Source organism: Schistocerca serialis, chromosome 11 (genome assembly GCF_023864345.2).
Source record: "Schistocerca serialis cubense isolate TAMUIC-IGC-003099 chromosome 11, iqSchSeri2.2, whole genome shotgun sequence".
NCBI lineage: Eukaryota > Metazoa > Arthropoda > Insecta > Orthoptera > Acrididae > Schistocerca > Schistocerca serialis.
In genome coordinates, this window is record NC_064648.1 from 84,370,007 (window position 1) to 84,395,160 (window position 25,154).

At 46.0% G+C, this 25,154-nt stretch overlaps 1 protein-coding gene across 4 annotated transcripts in view; it reads right to left on the minus strand.

Annotated features, from left to right (window-relative positions):
* Positions 1-25,154, minus strand: part of LOC126426407 (tenascin-like) — a 562,410-nt gene that overhangs the window by 468,720 nt on the left and 68,536 nt on the right. Inside the window, exons 2-3 of one of the 4 annotated variants that reach the window (XM_050088324.1) lie at positions 13,424-13,579; positions 13,263-13,310 (exon numbers count right to left, since the gene is read on the minus strand). The exons of 2 other annotated variants lie outside the window; for them this stretch is intronic. In XM_050088324.1, the coding sequence (XP_049944281.1) occupies positions 13,263-13,310; positions 13,424-13,511 (136 nt within the window). In that variant the 5' untranslated portion in view covers positions 13,512-13,579. The remainder of the gene's footprint in view (positions 1-13,262; positions 13,311-13,423; positions 13,580-25,154) is intronic. One more of the 4 variants, XM_050088323.1, reaches the window with a different exon arrangement.

The following is a 25,154-nucleotide window of genomic DNA, read 5'->3' on the forward strand; positions in this document are numbered from 1 at the left end:
CTTGTCCGCCAAATCATTTACACTACTGGCCATTAAAATTGCTACACCACGAATATGGCGTGCTATAGACGCGAAATTTAAACGACACGAAGTAGATGCTGTGATATGCAAATGATTAGCTTTTCAGAGCATTCACACAAGATTGGCGCCGGTGGCGACACCTACGATGTGCTGACGTGAGGAAAGTTTCCAACCGATTTCTCATACACAAACAGCAGTTGACCGGCGTTGCTTGGTGAAATGTTGTTTTGATGCCTCTTGTAAGGAGGAGAAATGCGTACCATCACGTTTCCGCCTTTGATAAAGGTGGGATTATAGCCCATCGCGATTACCGTTCATCGTATCGCGACATTGCTGCTTGCGTTGGTCGAGATCTAATGACTATTAGCAGAATATGGAATCGGTGGGTTCAGGAGGGTAATACGGAACGCCGTACTGGATCCCAACGGCCTTGTATGACTAGCAGTCGAGATGACAGGCATCTTATCCGCATGGCTGTAACGGATCGTGCAGCCACGTCTCGATCCCTGAGTCAACAGATGAGGACGTTTGCAAGACAACCACCATCTGCACGAACGGTTCGACGACGTTTGCAGCAGCACGGACTATCAGCTCGGAGACTGTGGCTGCGGTTCCCCATGATGCTGCTTCACAGACAGGAGCGCCTGCGAAGGTGTCCTCGACGACGAACCTCGGTGCACGAATGGCAAAACGTCATTATTTCGGACGAATCCAGGTTCTGTGTACAGCATCGTGATGGTTGCATCCGTGTTTGGCGACATCGCGGTGAACGCACATTGGAAGCGTGTGTTCGTCATCGCCATACTAGCGTATCACCAGGTGTGATGGTATAGGGTGCCATTGGTTACACGTCTCGGCCACCTCTAGTTCGCATTGAAGGCACTTTGAACAGTGGACGTTACATTTCAGATGTATTACGACCAGTGGCTCTGCCCTTCATTCGATCCCTGCGAAACCCTACATTTCAGCAGGATAATGCACGACTGTATGTTGCAGATCCTGTACGGGCCTTTTTGGATACAGAAAATGTTCGATTGCTGCCCTGGCCAGCACATTCTCCAGTTCTCTCACTAAGTGAAAACGTCTGGTCAACGGTGGCCGAGCAACTGTCTCGTCACAATACGCCAGTCACTACTCTTGATGAACTGCGGTATCCTGTATAATCTGCGTGGGCAGCTGTACCTGCACATGCCATCCACGCTCTGTTTGACTCAATGCCCAGGCGTATCAAGGGCGTTATTACTGCCACAGTGGTTGTTCTGGGTACTGATTTCTCAGGATCTATGCACCTAAATTGCGAGAAAATGTAATCACATGTTAGTTCTAGTACAATATATTTGTCCAACGAATACCTGTTTTTCATCTGCATTTCTTCTTGGTGTAGCAATTTTATTGGCCAGTAGTGTATGTATGCAGAGAACAACAGCGGTACTGTCACACTTCCCTGGGTCACTCCTGACGGTACCCTCGTCTCTGGCGAACCTTCTCCTCCGAGGACAAAGTACTGGGTTTTATTGTTTAAGAAGTCTTCAAGCCACCCATGTATGTGTAAACTTCCATATGCTTGTACCTTCGTTAACAACCTGCAACGGAGCACCACGTCAAATGTTTTCCGGAAATATAGAAATATGGAACCGGCTTGCCCCTCGTCCATATTTCGCAGTATGTCGTGTGAGAAACGGACAAGCTGAATTTCGCACGAGTGAGGCTTTCTGAAATCACGCTGATTCGTCGATATGGGCTCCTCAGTCTCAAGAAGCTTTATTATATTCGAACTGAAAATATGTTAACGGATTCTGCAGTAAACAGATTTTAATTTTGCTGTTCCCTTCTTTTACCCTTGTGCACTTTTTTCCAGTGGTTTGAGACTGTGTGCTTGGTGAGGGATTCACGATAAATGCAAGCTAGGTACGGGGTCAACACCATAGAGTACTTATTGCATAATCTATCTCGGACTCCATCGGGGGGTGGCGATTTATTTGCTTTCAAATTTTTCATCTCTTTCTGTGTGCCAAACATGCTTATAGCTATGTCATCTATACAGGAGCCTATATCCATACTCAAATGACGGTATGTTCGTACAGTTCTCCTGTGTGAACGATTTCTTGTATCTGAAATTTAAAACTTCGGATTTCGTTTTTCTGTCTTCTATTACCACTAAGACTGGTCAACAAAAGACTTAGTGGAAACCTAATGCAACTTTATTCTCTGTTCCAAATGGGGCATGCATATGGCATGAATGAAAACCAATACTATCTTTGTGTGTCGATCAACTTAAGCTACGCCAGTCATGAATTAAAGTTACATGACACCCTCCACCTACTAGCAAATGAGTGCCCCAATGAAATATAGTGTGGGCACAAAGTCTTGTCCTGATTATAAAAATTTATTACAGATTACCCGTCTGACTTAATAATTTACATTTGATGCCGTTACATAGGTTAGTGCTATTAGGTTTTTTGAGGCCACTTACGTTAGTAAACCTAAACGTGTGTTGCCTTGGTGGAGAATGTCGAGGCGGTATTCCAGTTCCCACCAGGAGTTTCGTAACATGTGTTCTGTCACAGTACCCAAAGCAGCTTGTATCCTAGCCTTCAGTTCGTCGATGTCAGAGACTGGTGTGACGAAGACTCTGTCCTTGATATAGCCCCAGAAAAATAAGTGAAGGGGTGTAATGTCTGGAGAGCGGGGTGGTGGGGAGGTCTGCCACTTCGAGGGCGATCTTCAGCGCTGCCTATTTCGCTAAACTTTGCATACCAAAGCTTTCTTGATTTAACGTCAGGAGGCGTGCGTCCGTAACAAGCTCGAAATTTATGCTGAGCACTGATGGGCGATTTCGTTTCTTGAAACCAAAGCACACATTGCGCTTTCTCCTGCTTCGACGCCATTTCGCCAGCAACTAGCAGACCAAAGAGACCTAACAGACAGCGCCATCTATTGGTCGCAAGAATTAGTAACACTAACCTATGTAACGGCATCGAATGTAACTGATTATATCAAACGTTCATTCTGTTATAAATTTTTAAAATCAGAGCTCACCCTGTATATATGGCGGTACCAGTTGTGGAGTACGAGTTAACAATCAATACCAGAATCTCATTAGAAGCCAACAATGCACTGAAGAGCCTAAGAAACTGGCACACATGCCTAATATCGTGTATAGCCCCGCGAGCGGACAAAAGTGCTACAACACAACGTGGCATCGACTCGACTAATGTCTCAAATAGTGCTGGAGCGAATTGACACCATGAATCCTGCAGGGCTGACCACAAATCCGTAAGAGTACGATACGGTGGTGATCTCTTCTGAACATCACGTTGCAAGGCATTCAAAATATGCTCAATAATATTCATGTATGGGGAGTTGGGTGGCCAGCGGAAGTCTTTATACGCAGGACCCACTGTGTAGCAATTCTGGACGTGTGAGATATCGCACTGTCCAGCTGTAATTACTCAAGTCCGTTGGAATTCACAATGGACACGAAGGGATGCAGACGATTAGGCAGGATGCTTATGTACGTGTCACCTGTCAGAGTCGCATCTAAACGTGTCAGGGGTCCCATATCACTCCAACTGCACACGCCCCACACCATTACAGAGCCTCCACCAGCTTCAATAGTCCCCTGCTGACATGCTGGATACATGGATTAAAGAGGTTGTCTCGTCAATCCACTCGATACAATGTTAAACTCAATAGTCCAATGTCGGTGTTGACAGGCCCGTACGAGGCGTAAAGCCTTATGTCGTGCAGTAATCAAGGGCACACGAGTGCGGTTTCTGCTGCGAAAGCTTATATCGATGATGTTTCGTCGAATGGTCCCACGCTGACACTTGTTGATGGCCCAGCGTTGCAATCTGCAGCAATTTGGGGACGTATTACACTTCTGTCACGCTGGAAGATTCTCTGCAGTCGTCGTTGGCCCCGTTCTTGCAGGATCATTTTTCGGCAGCAGCGGTGTGAAATGGACGTTCGGGAAAATCCTCCCCCCCCCCCCCTCTTAGAGATGCCTTGTCCCATCACTCGTGCACCGACTATAGCACCAAGTTCAATTTCACTTAAATCTTGGTAAGCTGTTGTTGTACCAGTCGTAATCGAACTAGCAATTCCGTCAGACCTTTGTAGTCTTATACAGGCGTTGCCGACCGCAGCGCCGTATACTGCCTGTTTACATACCTCTGTATTTCAATACGCATGCCTATACCAGTTTCCCTGGTGCTTCAGTGCAGATCATTAATAGCAAATAATAAATAATAAATTGTTTGAATTAACATCTTGTAAAAAGCAACAACTGTAAGGTCGATTGTGTGTGTTGTCTGTCAGGATATTGAAGTAAATTCATTTGGTGTGATAGGATGGGAGACCCACGAGAGAGATGCTATGCCGTGTGTTTGCCAGTTCTTTCAGCAGGACGCCACCTCTGTGACTTGCACGCCCTTAACCTGCACCAGTAATCAGTAATTCTACTGGGGACAGGGGACCCACAGGTTAATGTGGAATCACAGCTACGTCTTCACTTCATGGAGAGGTGAAGGCTGGGGCAAAGGTATCCATCACTGATGCCTTCATGTTACAGATCACAATACAGACATCACATGTACATATGTGAGCACTGAAACTTCATAATAAAGAGCATATTAAAATATAATAAGACTTTAATTACCCTTAAAAATCACAAATGATGTCACTTCGACTTGAAACTCGTTCATTTTTTGATGTCATACACAAAACGTTGAAAGTTTCTGGAAATTAAGGTTTTATTAGTGTTCATTATCAATGGTCTATACACTACTTCTTTACAAATGTAGAGAACAGTAAGATGATCAACATATACAACAAACATCACCCAAACAGTCTTTGAAGGTCCAACAGTACCGACCGGCCGCCATGTCATCCTCAGCCCATAGGAGTCACCGGATGCCGACACGGCGGGGGGGGGGGGGGGGGGGAGGGGGGAGAGGGAGATGCATGTGGTCAGTCAAGTAGCTCCTCATTTGGCTTCACAAGGTATGAGTGCACTCCGCATTATATACAGGGTGGTCCATTGATCGTGACCGGGCCAAATATCTCACGAAATAAGCGTCGAACGAAAAAACTACACAGAACGAGACTTGTCTAGCTTGAAGGGGCAAACCAGACGGCGCTATGGTTGGCTCACTAGATGGTCAAACGGGTATCAACTACGTTTTTTTTCTAAATAGTAACCCCCAATTTTATTACATATTCGTCTAGTACATAAAAAACTATGAATGTTTTAGTTGGACCACTTTTTTCGCTTTGTGATAGATGGCGCTTTAATAGTCACAAACATATGGCTCACAATTTTAGACGAACAGATGGTAACAGGAAGGTGTTTTTAAATTAAAATACAGGACGTGGGTACGTTTGAACATTTTATTTCGGTTGTTCCAATGTGATACATGTACCTTTCTGAACTTATCATTTCTCATGACGCATGCCGTTACAGCGTGATTATCTGTAAATACCACATTAATGCAATAAATGCTCAAAATGATGTCCGCCAACCTCAATGCATTTGGCAATACTTGCAACGACATTCCTCTCAACAGCGAGTAGTTCGCTTTCCGTAATGTTCGCACATCCATTGACAATGCGCTGACGCATGTTGTCAGGCGTTGTCGGTGGATGACGATAGCAAATATCCTTCAACTTTCCCCACAGATAGAAATCCAGGAACGTCAGATCCGGTGAACGTGCGGGCAATGGTACGGTGCTTCGACGACCATTCCACCTGTCATGAAATATGCTATTCAGTACCGCTTCAACCGCACGCGAGCTATGTGCCGGACATCCATCATGTTGGAAGTACATCGCCATTCTGTCATGCAGTGATACATCTTGTAGTAACATCAGTAGAACATTACGTAGGAAATCAGCATACATTGCACCATTTAGATTGCCATCGATAAAATGGGGGCCAATTATCCTTCCTCCCATAATGCCGCACCATACATTAACCCACCAAGGTCACTGATGTTCCACTTGTCGCAGCCATTGTGGATTTTCCGTTGCCCAGTAGTGCATATTATGCCGGTTTACGTTACTGCTGTTGGTGAATGACGCTTCGTCGCTAAATAGAACGTGTGCAAAAAATCTGTCATTGTTCCGTTATTTCTCTTGTGCCCAGTGGCAGAACTGTGCAAAGTCGTCCTGGTACATAGAAATATCGTACGGGTGCAATTGATGTTGATATAGCATTATCAACACCGACGTTTTTGAGATTCCCGATTCTCGCGCAATTTGTTAGCTACTGATGTGCGAATTAGCCGCGACAGCAGCTAAAACACCTACTTGGGCATCATCATTTGCTGCAGGTCATGGTTGACGTTTCACATGCGACTGGACACTTCCTGTTTCCTTAAATAACGGAACTATCCGGCGAACGGTCCGGACACTTGGATGACGTCGTCTAGGATACGGAGCAGCATACATAGCACACTCCCGTTGGGCATTTTGATCACAATAGTCATACATCAACCCGATATCTACCTTTTCTGCAATTGGTAAACAGTCCATTTTAACACGGGTAATGTATCACGAAGCAAACACCGTCCACACTGGCGGAATGTTACGTGATACCACGTACTTATACGTTTGTGACTATTACATCGCCATCTATCGCAAAGCGAAAGAAGTGGTCCAACTAAAACATTCATATTGGTCTATTTGGTTTGTGAGTCCTAAGAAATGGATATCCTGGGAAATGAACGGACTGAGAAGTTACGTGTGGCTTAAGCGCCATTTCAGACACAAGGTCTTTGTGAATGCTTAATCGTGGAGAAAAGAAGCTTCATTTCTTTATAAAGCGTGAGCCAGAATTGGCAACGATTGCCTATCACAATGCGCTGCTAATATTCCTGACAAGTGTTTCCAGGTGGGCCGCAGGTGGCCTTTTACCAAGTTCATCCCTCCCTCTGGTGGAGGACACCGAGTCACAGCTCCGTGCAGTGGTGTAGCTCAAGAGTGGTCGAGGTTTTGAGCACCAAAGCTGGTTTCCGCTTGTGGACACTGAACGAGGGGAGATCTCCATGAGCGAGGTTGGTCTTCCCAACTTCCTGTACCAGACGCTCGAATCATCTAAGTACGACTTCGTATGCTTCATCCTGTTCCCCCAGGGCTGCCAAATCGTTATGCAAATACTTCGTACGAACACGTGACAGCAACTGAGCCCATCTCAGTTGCTGTGACGTCTTAATTTTAAATACTTGTATAACGATTGGAATTCACGATATTCAGTGTTTTATGGCGCTATAAGATCAGTTCGTTTATTTGAATAAAAGCCTATGGGGCCTGAAGATGGAAAAATGAATTGCCGAAACTGATTGCTTTCAGAATAGATAAAATATCTCAATGTACACGGCTGTTGATGATGTTTATTGACATTGAAAAGTACTTATCAGCCAATGTTGCGTGGCCATGATGGACCAACAGAGATTGCTTAGTTTGCCCGTCTTTGGAACGAAATACGAGGGCGGTTCAGAAAGTAACCTCCGATTGGTCACAGTGCGGGTTGTGGGGGGAGTAGCGACGCCATCTGTGCGTTCACGCACTCAACAGGTCAGTCGGCATCAAGCTGTGGTCGAGTGAACGTCGTACCTGCGCTAGTTTAGTTTTTGTGGCAGTTTGAAATGTGTGCTGCAATAGAAAACCCCGCCAAATGTGAAGTGCGTGCTGTCATAAGGTTTCTTACAGCCAAAGGATATTCTGCAGCAGCTATTCATCGTGAGCTTTGTGCCGTGTACGGACCAAGAGTTATGAGTGAAGGAGTTGTCCGTGAATGGGTACGTTTATTTAAAAGTGGACGAGAAAACGTTCATGATGAAGAAAGGAGTGGTAGACCATCATTGGTGACTGACGAACTCGTTCAGACAGTTGATGCAAAAGTTCGTGAAAATCGACGTTTCTCAATGTCGGAGTTGTCAACTGGTTTTCCACAGATTTCTAAGACTCTCTTGTACGAGATAGTGACAGCAAGGTTGGGTTACCGTAAGTTCTGTGCACGATGGGTGCCCAAAATTCTTACCGACCACCACAAAGCTCAAAGAATGGTCTCTGCATTAGACTTTCTGTCACGTTATGAGGACGAAGGAGAACCATTGTTAAACAGAATCGTGACCGGTGACGAAACCTGGATTAAGTACGTGAACCCTGAGACAAAAGAACAATCAAAGATGTGGGCACATTCAAATTCGCCTACCAAACCAAGAAAAGCCTCGCAAGATTTTTCTGCCAGAAAACTGATGGCAACGGTGTTTTGGGATGCCAAAGGGGTGTTGTTGGTTGAATTCATGGAACGTGGTACGACCATTAATCAAGACGTGAACTGTGAAACAATAAAAAAGTTACGACGGGCTATACAGAACAAACGCCGTGGTATGCTGACTTCCGGTATCGTTTTTTTGCACGATAACGCCCGTCCTCACTCTGCTCGCAGAACAACGGCCCTTCTTGAGTCATTCAAGTGGGACGTTATAAACCTTCCACCTTACAGCCCAGACCTGGCGCCAAGTGATTATCACCTCTTCATGCATTTGAAGAAATGGCTCGGGTCACAGCGGTTTGATGACGACGGAGAGCTCAAAGATGCGGTCACAGGCTGGCTCCAGGCACAAGCGGGTGAGTTTTATGCAGAATTTCAAAGCTTGTGAAGAGATACGATAAGTGCCTCAATCGCTATGGAGACTATGTAGAAAAATAGTGCAAAGATGTAGTTGTAAGATGTATATATTAAAATATTTTTATTTAACTTGTGTATTTTTTTAAATCAACCGGAGGTTACTATCTGAACGGCCCTCGTATATCACTGATTCCGAGGTCGGTGATCCGAAAGTTTATTGGTAGGTTTGTGGAGGTATGTGGCATTAGATGCCTATGCATAGGTCATGTAATATGGGTACATAATGGGCCGGTGATTTGGGTAAGCCGTGATTGAGCTGGATAGGATCCCAGATGGACTTGGTTCAAATGGCTCTGAGCACTATGGGACTTTTATGAGGTCATCAGTCCTCTAGAACTACTTAAACCTAACTAACCTAAGGACATCACACATGTCCATGCCCGAGGCAGAATTCGAACCTGCAACCGTAGCGGTCAGGCGGTTCCAGACTGTAGCTTCTAGAACGGCCACAATGGTCGGCCAGATGGGTTTGATAAGGTTTACATCAGGCCAGTTGTGGTCGCGGAGACATCAACGTCTGTTCACTATAATGCTCCTCAAACCAATGTAGCGCAGTTCTGTCTCTGAGACACGAACAGTTATGCTGCTGATAGACCACAGCGCCATCAGGGAAGACACCAGGCGTGAAGGGATGCAGATGGTTCACAGCCATCAGAGTGTCTTCCTTTATTAACACAGATCGCAAGCGAGCGCAGTAGAATCTCACTCACAGCATACTGCTGCCCCCACCAGCCTGTGTCCGTGCCGCACTGCACGTTTCGAGCCATCGTTCACCTCGATGACGGCGTTTTGTGGAGACGACGATCGATCTACTGCAGCAAAGATGTGATTCGACCAAAGAGCCGAGAAAATCCCATTGATTGACAGTCGATTCTGATTGGTCCCGTGCCCACTGTCACTGAAACTGACGATGTCATTGGGTCAACATGTTAACACTTAGGGGTGGTCTGCCGAAGAATTCCACGTTCAACATTCTACGATGAACTGTGTACTCCGAAATACACTCCTGGAAATTGAAATAAGAACACCGTGAATTCATTGTCCCAGGAAGCGGAAACTTTATTGACACATTCCTCGGGTCAGATACATCACATGATCACACTGACAGAACCACATGCACATAGACACAGGCAACAGAGCATGCACAATGTCGGCACTAGTACAGTGTATATCCACCTTTCGCAGCAATGCAGGCTGCTATTCTTCCATGGAGACGATCGTAGAGATGCTGGATGTAGTCCTGTGGAACGGCTTGCCATGCCATTTCCACCTGGCGCCTCAGTTGGACCTGCGTTCGTGCTGGACGTGCAGACCGCGTGAGACGACGCTTCATCCAGTCCCAAACATGCTCAATGGGGGACAGATCCGGAGATCTTGCTGGACATGGTAGTTGACTTACACCTTCTAGAGCACGTTGGGTGGCACGGGATACATGCGGACGTGCATTGTCCTGTTGGAACAGCAAGTTCCCTTGCCGGTCTAGGAATGGTAGAACGATAGGTTCGATGACGATTTGGATGTACCGTGCACTATCCAGTGTCCCCTCGACGATCACCAGTGGTGTACGGCCAGTGTAGGAGATCGCTCCCCACACCATGATGCCGGGTGTTGGCCCTGTGTGCCTCGGTCGTATGCAGTCCTGATTGTGGCGCTCACCTGCACGGCGCCAAACACGCATACGACCATCATTGGCACCAAGGCAGAAGCGACTCTCATCGCTGAAGACGACACGTCTCCATTCGTCCCTCCATTCACGCCTGTCGCGACACCACTGGAGGCGGGCTGCACGATGTTGGGGCGTGAGCGGAAGACGGCCTAACGGTGTGCGGGACCGTAGCCCAGCTTCATGGAGACGGTTGCGAATGGTACTCGCCGATAGCCCAGGAGCAACAGTGTCCCTAAGTTGTTGGGAAATGGCGGTGCGGTCCCCTACGGCACTGCGTAGGATCCTACGGTCTTGGCGTGCATCCGTGCGTCGTTGCGGTCCGGTCCCAGGTCGACGGGCACGTGCACCTTCCGCCGACCACTGGCGACAACATCGATGTACTGTGGAGACCTCACGCCCCACGTGTTGAGCAATTCGGCGGTACGTCCACCCGGCCTCCCGCATGCCCACTATACGCCCTCGCTCAAAGTTCGTCAACTGCACATACGGTTCACGTCCACGCTGTCGCGGCATGCTACCAGTGTTAAAGACTGCGATGGAGCTCCGTATGCCACGGCAAACTGGCTGACACTGACGGCGGCGGTGCACAAATGCTTCGCAGCTAGCGCCATTCGACGGCCAACACCGCGGTTCCTGGTGTGTCCGCTGTGCCGTGCGTGTGATCAATGATTGTACAGCCCTCTCGCAGTGTCCAGAGAAAGTATGGTGGGTCTGACACACCGGTGTCAATGTGTTCTTTTTTCCATTTCCAGGAGTGTACTTGCGCGTGCACCACCACTGTGCTCTTTGGGCAGAGATGCCACAGATCACCATCTATCCTATTTCACAGAGCACACAGGCCTCCAAACCGCGCGTACTGTGAAGAATCGTTGACGTCCGACCATTTAGCGTGTAGTGGTAGTATTACTGTCTTACTGTCTCTAGCGTGTAGTGGTAGTATTACCGTCTTTCTGTCTCTTTCCATGGATGCTGACTGAGATCTGGCTGGCTCGTGTTATGCTTGCATTGAACCTTGGTTGCTATTCTGTGATTAGTTTCCTACGGTTATCGCGATTATGCTGTTAACCTGTCTCTCCACGAGTGGCAGCAGCAGTGTGTATCGATATTCGCACCCTTGTACTATCTTTGGCCTCGCGCTGATAGTTTCCAGCTGTGCCATGTGCAGAAAGATGGTCAGTTGGGCTGGAGCAGCGAGGAAGTCTCCGTGGCGCGTGTCTGGCTGGGGCCACTGGCGGCGTCCAAACGCGCTTGGAGTGTGAGGGGCTGTTCCCATTGCTACGATGTCTGTGGCTCACTGATCCCGGACACGAAGTTGAGTCTTTACTTAATATACCAGCCAGCCCCAGCTGTTCACACTGGGTCGTTTGAATTTCGTTGTGGGCTGTTGGGACACTCCTGCGAGCAAGAACGTGTGTTTTCAAGTTGGCGAAATTCATGGCCGTTAACGTTCTGGTTACCTGCCCTTAGCCGTTGGCGTTAATTCACGCAGTGTATTTTCCTCGTCGTGTTGTGGCTGTCCAGCACGGCGTGTGGTTTCACAGCTGAATGTGTAATTCGTTGTGGGCGCCGATACCTTCTGAGTTGTTCCATTGAACTCGCTGTTTTGTGCTGCTCGGGTGGAGCAGAAGTTATCCTGTCGCTTGGTCCGTTGACTGTCTGTCGGTCGGGTTGCCGTCAGACTGAGAATTGTTGGGCCGACTGCCTGTCTCACCTAAGCGAGCGCCGTTTGATGTGCTGCCTTTTCTTACTTGTCTTTGTTGTTGTTTATGTAAGGCTTTTAGCCGATTTTAAATTGAAGTTGTTTTGTGCTTAAGGTGTTAGAGTGTTTGGGCCTTCACCCTAATTTAGAGAAATGTTTTAAGATGAGGCTTTCTCCCTATTAAAATTCAAATTCTTGTTTTTGAGTCTTAAGTGATTGGCCTTCAGTCGGTTTTAAATTAAAGTTGAGAGTGAGATTGAATGGCGCATTTAGCCGGGAATTAGATTCTTAAATTAATGTTTGGCTTGCTCTGATTTTAATGTTTACTTTACTCTTGTAACGTTTGTCAAATAAATAAAGTAGTATGTTCGAGTGTAGCTGACAGCCACTCATTCTGGCCCCTTTCCGCAAAGTAAACTATCTGTCCTGTCCCATGAGTGTAGCAGGGGATCTCACAGACGACAGTAGCACGTGAACATTCGACCAGCTTCGCCGTTTTCGGGATACTCGTTCTCAGGCTGTGAGAAACAGTAACCTGCCCTTCGTCAGATTCGCCCACCTCAGTGTATTGCCCCGTTTGCAGTCCACGTCTTCGTTATGGCGCGCCATCCCCCCCGCCCCCCCCCCCCCCCCTCGTCTGCTCCACCTGCACAGGTTGGTCACCACGCCACGCCACCAGCCGGCATCCAGCGATGAGGTGAGCAGCGGCCGTAATATTTTGGCTGCCCAGTGTAGGTGTAAGTAAACAGAAGGACAAAGGGCACAGATTTTGCGCGTAGCTGGTTTCATGGCACCTTTTGGACTGGTGTCACTGCATCGGCACTATACGAGAATCTCACAAAAACGACGAAAAATGTGGAGCACAACATTGCGGCTAGCTACACATTCGTAAATCGGTGACGTAAAAGTATTGCTAAGATTCGAAAAAAGGCTACGGTCATGACTGTAAGGCTCTGTAGAACATATGTGCTAGAGATAAATAAATGGCATTCCGACTAGTGCACCAAGCACAATTCTTCATTAAGACTCAATCATGTTACAGAGTTCATTCATAATAACCACGTGATGACACTGTTACTCAAAGCAGGTATCAAATCAAGAAATAGGACTACCACAATGAGGTAAATTAGCTCACGCCAAATGAATTTGTGGAATCATGAAATGTCTCTAAAAATACTTACCCGGGCTGTCAGTTCTTAAACGGTAGACAGTGACATCACCATCGGATCCTGAAAAAGAAAATCGTGCTTATCTCTAAGAAAAAACTGCACATGTATTTCATTACTTGGTATAAAATTGTTATTCCAAGACATACATAAAATAAAAATAATAATGTATTTACCTGTAACGGGATCAGCGGCGCTGTATTCAGTGGCTGTGCCTACTGCTAAGAAAACGCAGATGACGAAATTAGCGCTTCTGCAGAACATTATGTCGACCCAAGTAAAGAACTTTTCCTTCAAAATATCTTCACCACATCTGCACACTGCTGAACAACCTGTAATTTTATGAATAAATATAGTTCCAACATTAGTTTTCTTTTAGCTAGCTGTGTAGCAAATTAGCTAGGGAAAATAAGTGTTTTCGTCCAACTTGGGTTGCATCATTGTATAAGATTCGTAGGGCACAGTCCTACCCAAGCGGTTTACCTCTGGAACCATTTAAGATATCATAATTCTATTTCCTTCTGATCAAATGTGAAGAAGTGCTCTCTAGAAAATTCCTGTGCATCTGTGATCTAGGGCTGGAGTCTTTGACTAGTAATCAAACTGTATGCAATCCCAGGTTCAAAGCCCGCCACCGCTTAAACCTTGATTAATAATTAACATTGGCGGCCGCAGACTTCCGGTATAAGTAGTCAACCTCATTCTGCCAACGGCCATGTCAAAGAGAGCGGGGGAGCGGACAGAGATTCAGGGCATTCACTTACTTTTTGGGGTCCAAAACTGCCACTAACGCGGAAGAATCGGCAAGGATCAACGGCATGAGGGTGCAGAAAGCAATGGAAAATAATCCATCAAAGAGACATAAATTTAATCTACAGGACATGTGGACTGCAATTGAAAAGGTGTCATGATGATCTTTCCGTTGCTAAAAGATTCCGGAAGAGTCCACCGTTCGGATCTCTGGGAGGGGACTGCCATGGGGGAGGTGACCATGAGAAAGAGATTGAATAGTCAACGAAAGGACAGTGTTCTACGAGGAATGTCAGAAGCTTGAACGTGGCAGGGAAGCTAGAAAATTTGAAAAGGGAAATGGAAAGCCTCAATCTAGATGTAGTTGGAGTCAGTGAAGTGAAATGGAAAGAAGACAAAGATTTATGGTCAGATGAGTATACGGTAATATCAATAGCAGTAGGAAATGGTATAACGGGAGTAGGATTCTTTATGACTGTGATTGTAGGGCAGATAGTGTGTTATTGTGAACAGTTCACTGACAGGATTCTTATTATCAAAATCGACAGCTAACATGCCGATGTCGCAAGCTCAAGATGTAGAGACACAGAAAGTGTATGAGGTTATTGAAAGGGTAATACAGTACACAAGGAAAGATGTAACTGCAATAGCCATGGGGGACTGGAATGCAGCTGCCGGGGAAGGAGTGGAGAAAAAGGTTACAGGAGACTCTAGGCTTGGGAAAAGGAGTGAGAGAAAAACTACTTGCGTTCTGTAATAAATTTCAGCTAGTAATAGCGAATACTCTTTTCAAGAATCGCAAGACGAGAAGGTATACTTGGGAAAGGCTGTGTCATACGGAAAGATGTCAGTTACATTACATCATGGTAAGATAGAAATTCCGAAATCAGATACTGAATTGTAAGGTGTACCCAAGAGCTGATATAGACTCAGATCATACAGTAGCAGTGATGAAAAGTAGGCTGAAATTTAAGAGATTAGTCAGGGCGAACCACTACGCAAAGAAGTGGGATACGGAAGTACTGAGAAATAACGAGATACACTTGAAGTTCTCTAAGGCTGTTGATGCAGCAATAAGGAATGACTCAATTGGCAATACAGTTGAAGAGGAATGGCATATTTAAAAGGGGCAATCACAGAAGTTGGAAAGAAAAATACAGGTACTAAGAAGGTAACTGTGAAGAAACCATGGGTAACAGAAAAATTACTTCAGTTTATCTATGAATTCAGAAATACAGAAATACAAGTCGCCGAGGAATGAAATAAATAGGAAGTGCAGGGGAGCTACAACGAAATTGGTGAATGAAAAATGTGAAGAAATCGAAAAAGAGATGATTGTCGGAAGGACTGACTCAGCATATAAAAAATTTAAAACAACCTTCACTGAAATTGAAACCAGGGGTGCTGACATTAAGAGTGTAATGGGAATTCTACTGTAAATTACAGAGGAGAGAACGGATAGATGGAAAGGGTACATGAAGGCCTCTATGACAGGGAAGATTTGACTGATGTGTTTAAAGAAGAAATAGGAGTCGATTTAGAAGAGATATGGGATGTAGTATTAGAATCAGAATTTAAGAGAGCTTTGGGAGACTTAACATCAAATAAGGTGTAAGGGACCGATAACATTCCATTAAAATTTCTAAAATCATTGGGGGATGTGGGAAGAAAACGAGTATTCACGTTGGTGTGTAGAATGTATGAGTCAGGCGATATACCATCTGACTTTCGGAAAAATATCTTCCACACAATTCCGAAGACCGCAAGAGCTGGCAAGTGCGAGAATTATCACACAACCAGCTTAACAACACATGCATCCAAGTTACTGAGAAGAATAATATACAGAAGAATGGAGAAGAAACTTGGCGATGCATTAGATGACAATCGCTTTGACTTTAGGAAAGGTAACGGCACGAGAGAGGTGATTCTGACGTTGGTGTTGATAATGGAAGCAATCTTGAAGAAAAATCAAGACAAGTTCATAGGAGTTGTAGACCTGGAAAAAGCGTTCGACAATGTAAATAGTGAAAAACGTTAGAAATTCTGATAAAAGTAGGGGCAAGCTGTACCAAGAGAACGGGTAATATACAGTATGTACAAGAGCCAAGAGGGAATACTAAGAATGGACGACCAAGAACGAAATGCATGGATTAAATAGGGTATGGTCTTTCGCTCCTAATGTTCAATCTGTACATCGAAAAAGCAATGATGGAAATAAAAGAAAGGTTCAGGAGAGGAATTAAAATCAAAGTGAAAGGATGTCAATGATACGACTGGCTGGTGACATTGCTATCCTCAGTGAAAGTGAAGGAGGATTACATGCCCTGCAGAATGGGATAAACAGTCTAATGGGTACAGAACATGGAATGAAAGTAAATTATAGAAAGGCGAAAGTAATGATAAATAGTAGAAATGAGGACAGGGAGAAACTTAACATCAGGTTTGATGGTCACGAAGTAGATGAAGTTAAGGAATTCTACTACCTTGGCGGCGAAATAACCAATGACGGATGGAGCAGGGAGGACATAGAAAGCAGACTAGTAATGGCGAAAAGGGCACTCCTGGCCAAGAGAAGTCTACTAGCATCAAACATAGGCTTTAATTTGAGGAAGAAATTTCTGAGAATGTACGTTGGAGTACAGAATTTTAAGGTAGTGAAACATGGACTCTGGGTAAAACGGAACGGAAGAGAATAGAAGCATTTGAGATGTGGTGCTACAGACGAATGTTCAAAATTAGGTAGACTGATAAGTTAAGAAATGAGTAGGTTCTGCACAGAATCGGAGAGGAAAGGAATATGTGGAATACACTGACAAGGAGAAGGGCCAGGATGATAGGACGTCTGTTAAGACATGAGGGAATGACTTCCATGGTACTAGAGGGAGCTCTGTAGAAGGCAAAAATTGTACAGGAAGACAGAGATTGGAGTACATATAGCAAATAACTGAGGGAGTAGGTTGCAAGTGCTACTCTGAGATAAAGAGGTTGGCACAGGAGAGGAATTCGTGGCGGGCCAAGTCAAACCAGTCAGAAAATTGATGACTCAAAAAAAGAATTTATAACTGGGTGTCATCCACATATTATTTTACACTGCTGTAAATATCAACTTTCTCGAATGAAAGTGCTCTGTATGACATTATGAGCAGGTCCTTCGCGCAAACGGAGAGAGGGATGGTGGTCTTGCCTTGTCTTCAGCAGCGGCATTTGCCGGCAGCAAAGACGCCAGCTGTAGCTAATCGAGTCTTAGTGTGGAAGCGCAAAGACAGTACGTAACTCGGGTGCGGACTCGCTATGCTGTCCAGCATAGCTATATGCCCCTACAGGTGTCCCGGGTTCCCGGGTTCGATTCCCGGCGGGGTCAGGGATTTTCTCTGCCTCGTGATGGCTGGGTGTTGTGTGCTGTCCTTAGGTTAGTTAGGTTTAAGTAGTTCTAAGTTCTAGGGGACTTATGACCACCGCAGTTGAGTCCCATAGTGCTCAGAGCCATGTGAACCAACCTACAGGTGTCCACATAGGTCGCTGGTTAACCAGGCAGTCAGTGCCGCAGTACTATACCACCAGCAATGTGTAGCACGCGCGCCAGTTGCTCTGCATTTCTCCTCAAACACTTTTACCGAAATTGTGTCGTAAGAAATTGTTGATCTTTTCTTTACTTGTAGCCTCATATGTCAGCTTCGCGGTGAACTGCCTATCCTTTAGTTAGTGGCCATAATTATTGTGATACTTCTTAGTTAAGTAGTCGTTGGTATGAAATTCGAACAGTCTGGCATGGTATGAGTTTACATTGGTGCACATTAGGTCATACACTCCTGGAAATGGAAAAAAGAACACATTGACACCGGTGTGTCAGACCCACCACACTTGCTCCGGACACTGCGAGAGGGCTGTACAAGCAATGATCACACGCACAGCACAGCGGACACATCAGGAACCGCGGTGTTGGCCGTCGAATGGCGCTAGCTGCGCAGCATTTGTGCACCGCCGCCGTCAGTGTCAGCCAGTTTGCCGTGGCATACGGAGCTCCACCGCAGTCTTTAACACTGTCAGCATGCCGCGACAGCGTGGACGTGAACCGTATGTGCAGTTGACGGACTTTGAGCGAGGGCGTATAGTGGGCATGCGGGAGGCCGGGTGGACGTACCGCCGAATTGCTCAACACGTGGGGCGTGAGGTCTCCACAGTACATCGATGTTGTCGCCAGTGGTCGGCGGAAGGTGCACGTGCCCGTCGACCTGGGACCGGACCGCAGCGACGCACGGATGCACGCCAAGACCGTAGGATCCTACGCAGTGCCGTAGGGGACCGCACCGCCACTTCCCAGCAAATTAGGGACACTGTTGCTCCTGGGGTATCGGCGAGGACCATTCGCAACCGTCTCCATGAAGCTGGGCTACGGTCCCGCACACCGTTAGGCCGTCTTCCGCTGACGCCCCAACATCGTGCAGCCCGCCTCCAGTGGTGTCGCGACAGGCGTGAATGGAGGGACGAATGGAGACGTGTCGTCTTCAGCGATGAGAGTCGCTTCTGCCTTGGTGCCAATGATGGTCGTATGCGTGTTTGGCGCCGTGCAGGTGAGCGCCACAATCAGGACTGCATACGACCGAGGCACACAGGGCCAACACCCGGCATCATGGTGTGGGGAGCGATCTCCTACACTGGCCGTACACCACTGGTGATCGCCGAGGGGACACTGAATAGTGCACGGTACATCCAAACCGTCATCGAACCCATCGTTCTACCATTCCTAGACCGGCAAGGGAACTTGCTGTTCCAACAGGACAATGCACGTCCGCATGTATCCCGTGCCACCCAACGTGCTCTAGAAGGTGTAAGTCAACTACCCTGGCCAGCAAGACCTCCGGATCTGTCCCCCATTGAGCATGTTTGGAACTGGATGAAGCGTCGTCTCACGCGGTCTGCACGTCCAGCACGAACGCTGGTCCAACTGAGGCGCCAGGTGGAAATGGCATGGCAAGCCGTTCCACAGGACTACATCCAGCATCTCTACGTTCGTCTCCATGGGAGAATAGTAGCCTGCATTGCTGCGAATGGTGGATATACACTGTACTAGTGCCGACATTGTGCATGCTCTGTTGCCTGTGTCTATGTGCCTGTGGTTCTGTCAGTGTGATCATGTGATGGATCTGAGTCCAGGAATGTGTCAATTAAGTTTCCCCTTCCTGGGACAATGAATTCACGGTGTTCTTATTTCAATTTCCAGGAGTGTAAATTGCTATGTGTACTAAATTTTTCTTTAGACTTTGGAGCCGGTCTACATTTATTGCTGATCTCGAGAAAACAAAGGAAGTAGGTTACAGTACGCTTGTTCGCTCACTGCTTGAATACTGCTCAGCAGTGTGGGATCCGTACCAGATAGGGTTGATAGAAGAGATCGAGAAGATCCAACAGAGAACAGCGCGCTTCGTTACAGGATCATTTAGTGATCGCGAAAGCGTTACGGAGATGATAGATAAACTCCAGTGGAAGACTCTGCAGGAGAGACGCTCAGTAGCTCGGTACGGGCTTTTGCTGAAGTTTCGAGAACATATCTTCACCGAAGAGTCAAACAATATATTGCTCCCTCCTACGTATATCTCGCGAAGAGACCATGAGCATAAAATCAGAGAGATTAGAGCCCACACAGAAGCATACCGACAATCCTTCTTTCCACGAACAATACGAGACTGGAATAGAAGGGAGAACCGATAGAGGTACTCAAGGTACCCTCCGCCACACACCGTCAGGTGGCTTGCGGAGTATGGATGTAGATGTAGAAAATGGATTTTATGTAGCACACTCAATATTACCCACATGCGTCACAATACAGCACAAGTGAACTATTCGTAAAATTATTCGGTTACTCATAAAACTTACACTTTATAAACAGTTCAAGATATCAATATAAGTATCTGGAAAATGATACCGTGGAAATAGGAAACTTTCATATATGTAGACGTAAGTAAATACAGACCTCTTCAGAGCTTTAATGTAATTTTCAGGGACTATTTCTAGCTGATTAAACGAGAAATTGTGTGGGTTTTTAAAAAACGAAGAAATTTGATTTTGTATACTGACAATGAGCTTCTTACAAGCCATTGGTGTATCTTGTCCTTAGTTGTTTGATTAATAACAGACTATGATCAAGACACTATCACAATTTGAACTTCATCAGCAGATTAGTGAAGCTGAGTTATTTACAATTTACCATGCTATGGTAAAAGAAGCAAATATTTAACATGTTAGCAAGACATATCTAAGTGCTAATAAAAAGTCAGAAAATAAGGTTAAGAAGTTGGACGAAAATAAATCATCACTTCTTTTGCAGTTCGCTGGAATTCTGTGAATTAGCTCGTTATTAATAAAGAACAGCTCCGAAGGAAGATTAGCAAAATATTTTCTCCCAAGACTTCAATGATCTGAGAAACAAGAAACATTTACACCAAATTATGCATCAACTCCTTGTTCACATCCTCAATCTCAGTGAAGTGCTGAACGCTATGTATATACTCATATATAGGGGGAAGGGCTTATACTTTGAGCATGTTTCATTTTTGACCATCACAGCAGATACAATAATTGGCCTTTCGATGTGCTTAATTAACAACTTCTTTACTTGTCTTATTTCCCATCAAATGAATCACAATGCACATATTGTATTGAAGGCTTTTTCATAGAGATAATTTTCAAAGTGTTACAATTGGCTCAAGATACAGTGATATTCTGTAAGACGAGTCGCAGATTAAAATAAGTGGCCAAGTCAAAATTATGAATACATTTTACTGAAGAAACTGGAAATCCAAATGAAAGTAATTATTCTGGTTACTGGGATTAGCCGAGCGGTCTAGGCGCTGCAGTCGTGGGCTGTGCGGCTGGTCCCGGCGGAGATTCGAGTCCTCCCTCGGGCACGGGTGTGTGTGTTTGTCCTTAGGATAATTTAGGTTAGGTAGTGTGTAAGCTTAGGGATTGATGACCTTAGCAGACCCATAAGATTTCACACACACACATTCTGGTTACTGGGCCTAAAATGTACGTACATTTATTGTTTCAAGTCTATGTAGTATTTTTCTATTGTTAATCTCTATTGCCATATTGTACACTGAAGCGCCAAATAAAGTATTTTACGAATGCGTATTCAAATACAGAGGTAAGTGAACAGGTAGAATACGGCGCTGCGGTCGGCAACGCGTATATAAGGCAACAAGTGTCTGGCGCAGTTGTTAGATCGGTCCCAACTGCTACAATGGCAGGTTTTCAATACTTTAAGTCAGTTTGAACGTGGTGTTATAGTCTGCGCACGAGCTGTGGGAGACAGCATCTCTGAGGCAGCGATGAAGTGGGGGTTTTCCCGTGCGACCATTTCAAGAGTGTACCGTGAATATCAGGAACCCGGTAAAACATCAAATCACCGACATCGCTGCAGCCGGGAAAAAATCCTGCAAGAACGGCGACGGAAGAGAATAGTTAAACGTGACAGAAGTGCAACTCTTCACTAAATCGCTCAAATTTCAATGCTGGGCCATCAACATGTGTCAGCGAGCGAACCATTTAACGAAACATCATCGATACTGGCTTTCGGAGCTGAAGGCCCACTCACGTACCGTTGATAACAGCACGACACAAAGCTTTACGCCTCGCCTGGGCGCGTCAACGCCGTCATTGGACTGTCGATGACTGGAAACGTGTTGCCTGGTCGGACGAGTCTCGTTTCAAGTTGTAGCGAGTGGATGGACGTGTACGGGAATGGGGATGACCTCATGAGTGGACGCTGCTTGTCAGCAGGCGACTGTTAAAGCTGTGGTGGAGGCTCTGTAATGGTGTGGGGCGTGTCCAGTTGGAGTGATATGGGACCCCTGATACGTCTAGACAGGTGACACGTACGTAAGCATTCTGTCTGATCACCTACATCCATTTGAAACGTCCCCTTAGAGAAATTAATGAAGTACTGTGCTGGTAAACCTCTTACGTTATTTGATTTTCAAACAGCTCAGCGAAACCGTACGTACTCAGACATTTCTCTCTTTACTTATTCTGATCATCACTAAACTGACACACAATATTTTTAACGCAACGCAATCTGACATTCACTAATCCCTACAAAAGAATGGCCCTGACTAATAATAACCTACACCTGTCATGATTCACTTACCTCACAAAAATCTTCGTTACTCGAACTACTGCAATACAGCGTGCGCCAATACTGCCAGCTAAATAAAAGATTCTAACTACTGAAGGGACTAACTAATTTCCTTTTTCTGGCGGACACACGTCCAGATCGTCCGCTCTCAAAACTCTGCCGTCTCTCTCCCCACATCCACCACTGCTAGCGACTCATCTCCAACTGTGCAACGCTACGCGCTGTTCGCATCCAGCTGCCCAACATTGCAATAGCAAATACTCCAACAATGCAAACCAGCCACAGACTTCACACAGCACAACCAGTAATTTTCATACAGAGCGCTACGTGGCGTTACCAACATAAAAGTCTAAACAGCCTACTTACACGTTCATGTCCATTGTGCATTCCGAAGAACTTGGGAAACTCCAGCAGGACACCCTACACGTTCAGAAATGCTGCAGTGTGGCTGCAGGAACTCTCTTCTGAGTTTAAACACTTGCGCTGGCCACCAAACTCCCATGACACGATAATTACTGAGTACATCTGGCATGCGTTGCAACGTGCCGTTCAGAGGAATTCTTCACCCCCCTCGTACTCTTACGGACTTATGGACAGCACTGTAGGTTTCATAGTGTCAGTTCGCTCCAGCACTACTTCAGACATTGATAGAGTCCATGCCACATCGTGTTGGGGCACTTCTGCATCCTAGCATGGCCCTCTACGATATTAGTCAACTGTACCAGTTTCTTTGGATCTTCTATTTACAGAATGAGATCAGTCCTTTCACACTTTGCTGGAGCGCTCTTGACGATACCCTTGCCTCTGGTCAACACCTGCCGTCGAGGACGACATACTGGCTTCTGTTACACAGGAAGTCTTCGAGCCACTCGCCCATCTGCGAAGCTAACCCGTGTGGTCGGGCCTTCGACAGTCTGCAGTGTGGTGCCGTGTCAAATGCTTTTCGGAAATCTGGGAGTATGGAAGCTACATGTTGCTGCCCTCCATGCATGCCTTGTAGGATATCACGTGAGAAAAGGGCAAGTATGGTTTCACATGAGCAGTGTTTCCTAAAAATCCATGGTGATGTGTTGACAGAAGCTTTTTTACGTCAAGGAGATGTATTATATTCGAACTCAGAATGTTTTCAAGAATTCTACTGAAAACCGATGTTAACTGTATTGGTCTATAGCTATGCGGGCCCGTTCTTTTACCCTCCTTACACAGGGTGGCACACTTTAACGTAACTACGCAGGTATCTCTGGAACTACCGTACGTATTGGGAATCGGCTTTCGCGGCTATGAATGTAAGGCAGGGGGTCATGAAAGTAAATACAATGAGACGTTCTAAAAGGTAAGCAAATATTATTTTCATCACAAAGTTCTGCTTTTGAAATGTATACCGAATATTATTTGTTAGTCAGTCGAAAAGAATGGCACTGGTTGCAACGCAATACGTCAATTACGTGCTCAGAAACTGTAAAGCAAAGTTGACGCTTGAAATAAACTGACCCCGCCGATGTTAGACGTCCCGAGATGCAAGCGCGAACGCAACGTTGCTAGTAATTGAGATGTGATTGACGTACATAACGGTTTCCCCTTCAGTGTGTTATTTATGAACGTGCATACTGCGAAACAGTATCCGACAGTACACTAAACTAAAAATTCCCAATTCGACGGCTAGTAAGGAGCAATCGTGGTGAGAGATTTCCAGCGCCGACACACAATCTCATCCCCATGAACCATTTTATCTGGGAACGTGTGAAAAATGTGTTGTATCGGAGGGTTCAAACAACAATGGACGACATGAAAGGTCGTATTACCGCTGCATGTGCTGCAAGAACGCCTCAAACACAGAAACCAGTGAGTCGATCAGTGTTAGGGCGTGCATAGCGGTGTTGGCATGAAAATGGCGATCTCTTCTAACATACGTCGTAACGTGTCTGCTGTGAGAAATGTGACAGCATACCCGCGTACTTTTTTTGTGTTTCCGAGAAGACGTGTGTTTTGTGAGAAATACTCCACATTTATTTAACCGTTTCACCATGTGCAGAAGCCCAGCTGTAGCGTAATCATTAAAAACATTCAGTAACATGTGCTGCACGTGTCACGTACCAGTGTGTAACTGATGTCCAACTACATTCAACCTCTCTGTTACATCCTCGGTCAGCCAATGATTATGTTAACTCTGACCGGTGAAATTCGGTAGTTCGTTAACCTTATGTCATAGTACCATAGCAAACATTAACGAACCACGAACGAGTAAACCGTTCCCTTATTTTTCATTGTGTGTGACTCGACATCGTATAGTTTCCAGTCCACTTAATAACGGTGTAAATAGCAATAAGTACAGGGTCTGTAGTACGTCAATCAAACAGTGATTGCGAACAACATAGGGTTCACGCTTGCCTCTCGGGAAGTGGAACATCGGCGAGTTTCGTTCATTTCAAGCACAAATTTCAGACAGCACTTTCTCGTGGTGTAATTGACATACTGCTATGCAATCGACGCCATCGTATTTGTCATTTCTCCTGTTGTTGATTGCCTAAGAAATAAAACGGGGTTTCTATTTACACTGAACAGCAAAAAAAAAAAAAAGGAAGACTGGTACAGCTGCCTAATATCGTGTACCGAGCTAGGTGGCGCAGTGGCTAGCACATTGGACTCGCATTCGGGAGGACGACGGTTCAGTCCCGCGTCCGGCCATCCTGATTTAGGTTTTCCGTGATTTCCCTAAATCACTCCAGGCAAATGCCGGGATGGTTCCTTTGAAAGGGCACGGCCGACTTCCTTCTCCGTCCTTCCCTAACCCGATGAGACCGATGACCTCGCTGTTTGGTCTCTTCCCCCAAACCAACCAACCAACCTAATATCGTGTACGCCCCCTCACTCCCCCCCCCCCCCCCCCCCCCATGCAGCCATCAAGGACACACGAGTGGGCCTTCGGCTCTGAAACCCCGTATCGATGATGCTTCGTTGAATGGTTCGCACGTTGACACATGCCGGTGGCCCAGCATTGAAATCTGCAGCGATTTGCGGAACAG